This window comes from Tigriopus californicus, chromosome 2 (genome assembly GCF_007210705.1).
Source record: "Tigriopus californicus strain San Diego chromosome 2, Tcal_SD_v2.1, whole genome shotgun sequence".
NCBI classification, from domain to species: domain Eukaryota; kingdom Metazoa; phylum Arthropoda; class Copepoda; order Harpacticoida; family Harpacticidae; genus Tigriopus; species Tigriopus californicus.
In genome coordinates, this window is record NC_081441.1 from 11339069 (window position 1) to 11345339 (window position 6271).

General features: G+C 40.5%; 2 protein-coding genes across 7 annotated transcripts in view; one reads left to right on the forward strand and one right to left on the reverse strand.

Annotated features, from left to right (window-relative positions):
* Nucleotides 1-2244: 2244 nt before the first annotated feature.
* Nucleotides 2245-6271, forward strand: part of LOC131892791 (pleckstrin homology domain-containing family F member 2-like) — a 5031-nt gene continuing 1004 nt past the window's right edge. Inside the window, exons 1-6 of one of the 6 annotated variants that reach the window (XM_059242637.1) lie at nucleotides 2245-2503; nucleotides 4210-4445; nucleotides 4511-4774; nucleotides 5018-5180; nucleotides 5540-5845; nucleotides 6000-6073. In XM_059242637.1, coding sequence (XP_059098620.1) covers nucleotides 2488-2503; nucleotides 4210-4445; nucleotides 4511-4774; nucleotides 5018-5180; nucleotides 5540-5845; nucleotides 6000-6073 — 1059 coding nt within the window. In that variant the 5' untranslated portion in view covers nucleotides 2245-2487. Of the gene's footprint in view, nucleotides 2504-2608; nucleotides 2744-3887; nucleotides 4018-4209; nucleotides 4446-4510; nucleotides 4775-5017; nucleotides 5181-5539; nucleotides 5846-5999; nucleotides 6074-6271 lie in introns of those variants that run through there. The other 5 variants (XM_059242640.1, XM_059242638.1, XM_059242639.1 and 2 more) reach the window with 5 other exon arrangements.
* Nucleotides 2799-3870, reverse strand: LOC131892793 (uncharacterized). Its single transcript, XM_059242644.1, has 2 exons — nucleotides 3326-3870; nucleotides 2799-3264 (listed from the first exon to the last, which is right to left on the reverse strand). Exons 1-2 carry the CDS (start codon nucleotides 3868-3870, stop codon nucleotides 2799-2801), a joined length of 1011 nt encoding a protein of 336 aa, XP_059098627.1.

Consider the following 6271-nt stretch of genomic DNA (forward strand, 5'->3'; position numbering starts at 1 on the left):
GGCAGGGATGAGAAATCATTAAAAGCCATTTTTGACCACCTGGCAGAAAATGGTGGCAGAAAGTGGCAGCAATTCCTTCAAAGTCGAATTTTGCCATCGCTGGCCACAGTGCATTAAATTGTTCATTTGCTAATCTCTTGATACAATCTTACATCTTGGAGCCCATTTTCTGTCTTTTTGCATTTGTTTGTCCTCACCTAGACAAAGCAATGGGCTCAATGAAAAAGACTATTTTGTTGGATATTTTGATTGCACCATGCCCTCACTCATTTTGGATAGAGCAAAAGGGTCAGGCAATACCAAACTTTTACATCCTTTGCAAGTCCATCTCTCCAGCTGCTTGTAAAAAAGTCAGGGCGGCGTTACTTCTGGTAAGTACCAACTTTAATCCAAATCAAGTTATCAAAAAATAAATATATGAAAAAAAGCAATGACCATTTCTGAGCTGAAAAAAACTTTGCGTCAAAAGTTTTGAGGATTCAGATTTAAAGACAATGGGGCAGAAGGTGAATAGGCTTTCACTATATTGATAAAATCTTACAATCTTATTTTTAAGTTTTGACAAAAACTTTTGGTTGAGCTCAAAATTGGCTAATGCGTTCTTAGTCTTTAAGAGCCCAACTTTATTTAGGGAGAAATAATATGATCACTAGTGGAAAAAGTTGTTAATTTCCCCATGTACTATTTCTGTCCTGTGATGAAGTCGTCCATGCCTCGTTATAACCTGCGCTTCTGTACTAGAATCTGAAGGAGGACACGCAGCACTTGGGCGTACCCGTTTAACTAAAATTACGCCGGGGCCAAATTGCTCCCACCAGCCTTGTTTAGTGATCTACTCCAGCCTGAAAAGGCACAGGTCCTCGACCATGTCAGCATTCCACACACAAAGAAAAAGAGAATGTCGTCACAGGGTGACGCAACAAGCTACGCAACAATGCCAGAGACATGAGTTCTGCTTATGCAAACAAATATTCAGGAATGGAAAAAGCTAAATTAAAAGATAACCTTACTTTTTCAACATCAATATGCTGGACCTTTTTCCTAAAGTATATGAGATAATTTATTACATGATTTTTTAGCTTCCCTGGTTTTCTGAGCCCTAGGGAATATTACTAAAACTAATCCAGTGAATTGGTTTAAAGGAGGCTCAAAGTGGTGGCTGAGAATTTGAACTTTTATTAAACTTGATTCAAATCTTTGTGAATTTTAAAAATGTCTATTTTGTCATTTGGTTACACTTTGGCTATGACAAAGTTTTCATTCTTTTAAAAATAGAGACACTGCAGGAGATGAAAGAATGTTTTGCTTTTTTAATTGCATCACGGTTTGGATTTCTCGTTTGCACTAAAAAGTGATCATGAAACATTATTTTGCCATATGCAATTTGATTCTAATTCCCTTAATTTAATTAAGTTCTCATACTGTAAATGAAAACTTAATTTTCATCAATAAGGACCAATCACGATGTGCCAAGCTTACTTTTTGGCCAGAAAGAGAAAAAATGTGGGGAAAAAAATCTTGGTTCTCCTCCCAATTTTCAATGGTTAGTCTCTTCAACTGTTCTACATCAAAGGGATCTTGTGTTAAACATACAATGTATGCATAGGTTTAAATGGGTTTTTACTCCCACGCACATTTTTCCTTCTGAAATTATGAAATAATGATTAGGATGGACCAATCTGTGCAAAAATCATTGATGATGTCACAATTGACGGACATAAAGATTGGAGACAGGATTATTTCAATGTCCAAAATGATTGACAACATATTTGTGGAACGTATTTTGTTATCACTAGCAAAGCAATGACCAATCCCAAATTGGAAAACCATTCGATTTCAGTCTTTGAAATTTTGATCTAAATTTTGGCTATCTTATTCTGTATTCAAGCAAAAGTCAATCAATCCATTTTATTGCAACTTTTACTTTAACATTAGTTTCATATGAGTAAATAAATAGCATATTCTAAACACTAGGCATACTTTCCAGAAGATAGTGGGTTAAGCTTAGACCGGCTTTAAACCATTCAGGTCAAATTGATTGGCGATCTTACATAGAAATGGTGCAAGTTCTTCGATGACATTTTCCATCTGCACCATGAACCAGTTCACATACTCTATCAGTAAATTATGCAAACAAAACAGGGCTCTCAAGTTTTGAAGAATAAAAAAAAAAATCTGCTCCAGAGACAAAATACTTCCATCCCACCCTGTACTTGCGCTGCCTTCCTACATTGAGTGAAAACTGAAAACAGAGACTGAGTGAGTGACTCATCTCTCCTTGGCCGTGTGTCTGTCAAGAAAAGAGCTTCTGAACCTCGAGAGTGCAATTGTTGTGCGTGGAAAAGAAGCTATTTTATGTTCACTATTGTGGACTCCTGCCGAGGTCAAAGTGAGGCCTGTTGTGGGCCTCAATCCCCAGGACCAACGTTCCCTTAAGTGTGCCTAAGTGCTCCCCACCTGTGACAATACATCTCGCGTCTCTGGATCATGGTTGATCGGTTAGGTAGGCACCAAATTAGTTACTATATTTTTCTTCATCACGACTGTTCTTACGGCTGTCGTTTTCAGACTACCATCTATTGGGGATTCCATTTCCGGTCTAAAATGAGATAACGATAGATTAGAGGGCATTTCTCGTCAGCTTAATATTATTCTGGTCTTATCTCAAAGTTGGCGAGTATTTCAAGGGGGAGTTTTGAATGGCATATCATTGATCGAATATAGGAACCCATGGGAGGCAAGGGTAGGTCCACTTTTTATAGTGTTTTATAGGTGAAAATTTCTCTGAACAGAACATCTCACAGGTAGGAATGTTTCAAGTTAGGCTTATTGGTGGTTTGAGGCTGTTGGAAATCCACTTGCACATCGTGTTGTGTCGGAAGATCCAAAATGGGCGTTTCTTCGTCCTTGATCAAACCTGGCCTCTTTTGGTTCAATAGCTGCAATCGAGTTCCAAGAGACTTGTTCCATCGGAGTTGTTGGTCTAGGGCGCAATCCTTCACTTGAAGGACCTCAAGCAAGGCAAGAGTCAGATTTCGAAGGCAATCTCGTCGATCCTCCTCGTCTAAATTGGGATCCTGTAGGATCTTGGCCACTTGAGAATACCGAAGCAGTCCTGAATCCCGTCGATTTCGAACCTGATCCCGGTTCAATTCCAGGAGAACCTCGGAATGGTTTCTTTGACGAGTTACTTGCTCGATTTTCCTCCGTAGATCCATGGAATCGATGCAAATTTGGTCCACGTCAATGTGATTTGGTGGTTTCCTAAATGGGAACCAGATTTCTGATATGAATTCCTTTTTGGATTTGTTCGAAATATGTTTACCTTGGGTTAAGCAAAGCTAATATGTGCTTGTTTAACTCATTAACTCTGTCCTTTTCGTGTTGAATGCTGTGTTCTGTTTTGTCCTTGGTCAACTTGGCTTGGATCACATCCAATTTTAAGGCGGAAACTCCTTGTTCCAAGCCTTTTAAGGCTTCATCCTTGGAACACTCACGACTGTTTCCTTTGTTTTGTGAAACTTTGCAAGAAGAATGGTTGTGTGCTGAAGCCCACAAAGCTTGAAGGTCTCGCTCTAGTTCATTCAATTGCCATTTTAAGGCTTCCATCTCCAATTGCAAGAATTTTTCCCCCTTCGAATTTAGATGATCGTCATCATAACGGTTGTATCGAAAATCTCTTAGTTCGTCCAAGAACTTGCCCTTCTTCTGATGCTGAACCAATAACTCTTGATATTCGCTCAATTTGGCGCGTTCTGTGTCGAGTTCTCGGAGAAGGTCGTCTTGTACTCGCTCAATTTGCTTCAATTGCTCTTCAAAATCTTCTCGTGTAGAATCCAGGTTCTCAAAGTCGACTTGTTCACGTGACATTATTCGATGGATTATTCACAAGCGAAAAACGAATCGTGGAGCTTGTCACAGGTTGGACTGACTTTGTTTGTGTAGCTTCAAGTTTGGAGCGGAAAGCACATTTGCACCTGTAGCACCTTTAAAAATAAGCTCCCTTCAAAATCATGAGTATGTCAGCAGGATACAGGTGTTTTTCTCAGTTCTTCTCTGTGAAAAACTTTGAACGCCATTTTATGGCCGGATCGATCACACGTTATGAAATCCCGTTTCTCAAAGTGACTCGAAATTGATTCTATTTCATAATGTCTGATAAAAACGACGAAATTTCTGCTTATGAGCGTCTTCGACATTCGATTTCAGTGAATAGCGAGGCGAATGCCCGCAGAATCTCTCTGGTTGAGAGCTGCTTCGGGAGTGCGGGTCAGCCTTTGGCCGTGCCTGGCCGAGTTCTCGTGGGAGAGGGCGTGCTGACCAAAGCTTGCCGCAAGAAGTCCAAGCCCCGACAATTTTACCTGTTCAACGACATTCTCATCTATGGCAACATTATTATTAACAAGAAGAAGTACAATAAGCAGCATATTATTCCACTAGAGGAGGTGAGTATCCTTTGAATTCTTTAATAACATATTGAAAGATTGGTTCAACTTCAAATAATCGTTAGGTGAAATTGCAACCCTTGGAGGATGAAGGCCAATTTCGAAATGGGTGGCTCATTTGCACCAAGAATAAATCGTTTGCCGTGTATGCGGCTACCGGAGCCGAGAAGCAGGAGTGGATGGCTCACATCGAAAAATGTGTCAAAGATCTTTTAAACAAGAGTGGCAAAAAGCCTCTGAATGAACACGCTGCGGTTTGGGTGCCCGATTCTGAGGCGCCCGTTTGCATGCTTTGCAAGAAATCCCAATTCAGTCTGGTGAACAGAAGGGTGAGTTAGTTACCTTTTGGATATCGAGGCTCTTTGTCGATTCGATTCAGGTTTTGACCTGAATCCTTTGTCTTCTTGCGAAAGAGACTTCCAATTGGACAATGACAACAAGGGCGGGAAAAAAAGCATGTCAAATTTCCTGTCTTTTTCCTCGTATTTCGTGCTTCACTGGCTCTCCGATTCGTTTTGCAAGTCATTAGATGGTTCAGGGCAGATATGATTGCGTTTTTTGCCGTTTTCTAGCATCATTGCCGGAAATGTGGGGCCGTAGTATGTGGAGGATGTTCCAACCGAAAGGCAATCCTTCCAAGTCAGTCCACTAAGCCACTTCGGGTCTGTGATACGTGCTTTGAGGAGTTGGAAAAATCCAGGGATGGTCCCAACGCCCAGGTCCCTCCCATTCAAGGTAAATGCCTACGACGATCAATTCACATTTCTCCCTGGACTGCCACAGAGAAAAAAAAGTAGTTTAAATTATTAAACCAAGAAATCAAATTCGTAAAATTCGGAAAAATATTAGTTTCAAAACCATCGTTGTAAGCTAAACAGATTAATAATGTCATAGACTAATATCATCATAAAGAATTCTTCTACTGAATGTGTTGACCATAGATGCCCCAACTTTTAAAGCGATTTATTATGAAACACCAAATCTGTACTACATTCAAAGGAAGGAGTTTTTGTTTGCCTTGCGTCTTTTTGTTTGTCTATAGTAAGCTGTAAGTTATTGCATGAGAAATCGGCATTTTTTTCCGTGGCACTCAGCTCCGACCAGAACCAAAGTGATCCGCCCAACGGAAACTCCGCCACGCCCACCCCCTCCTAAACTATTTGGTCCTGAAGATGACCCGGAGCGAGTGGTTCCTCTCCCAGAGATTCCTCAGGGGCACGATCAGGCGCAAATTCCTGCAAAGCACCCTAAAATGTATGAGCTGGTAGCCATGAGTGCCCAAGAGACGTCCTTCTGGTGGGATAGCGTTGAAGAGGACGTTAATGGCCTCACTGAGGCAGAAATGGAAGTCATTACCCAACAATTTAAAAACTCTGGCTTCAGCCCCTTGTCGATTCAAGGTTAGGCGATCTCAGGAGTTAAAATGGGCTTATCACACTGATTGATTGATTGGTTGAACTCACTGTAAAAGTTTGGGGATTTTCCGCGTTTCCGTAAAGTTCCTTTGATTCAGTGTTGCCAAAAACTCACGCAGTAACAACTTCTACTTTTCAGATGGCGCCAAATCGGCTGATTCCTCTAGTGATGACGATTCCGATGAAGAGGTATCCAATGGCAATATTGAAGAGGTGCGTTTTCTTATTTCCTAATTATTTTTGTGTCAAGTCATGGTTATTGGTGACGGGTCATGGAAATTTGAACGATGTACGAAACAGCCACTTTCCTAACTGCACGAGCAAATTGGATTCTATGCTTGAGGATATTTATAAAATTACTTTCAGGACAAGCTATAAACCAAATTAATTGGATTTGAATTTGAGATTTTA

Bases quoted from the DNA above. Each gene is read 5' to 3' on its own strand.
- LOC131892793 (XM_059242644.1), bottom strand. From the start codon at position 3,870: ATGTCACGTGAACAAGTCGACTTTGAGAACCTGGATTCTACACGAGAA. The intron at 3,265-3,325 runs GTAAACATATTT...GTTCCCATTTAG, and splicing joins TTAGCTTTGCTTAACCCAAG to GAAACCACCAAATCACATTG.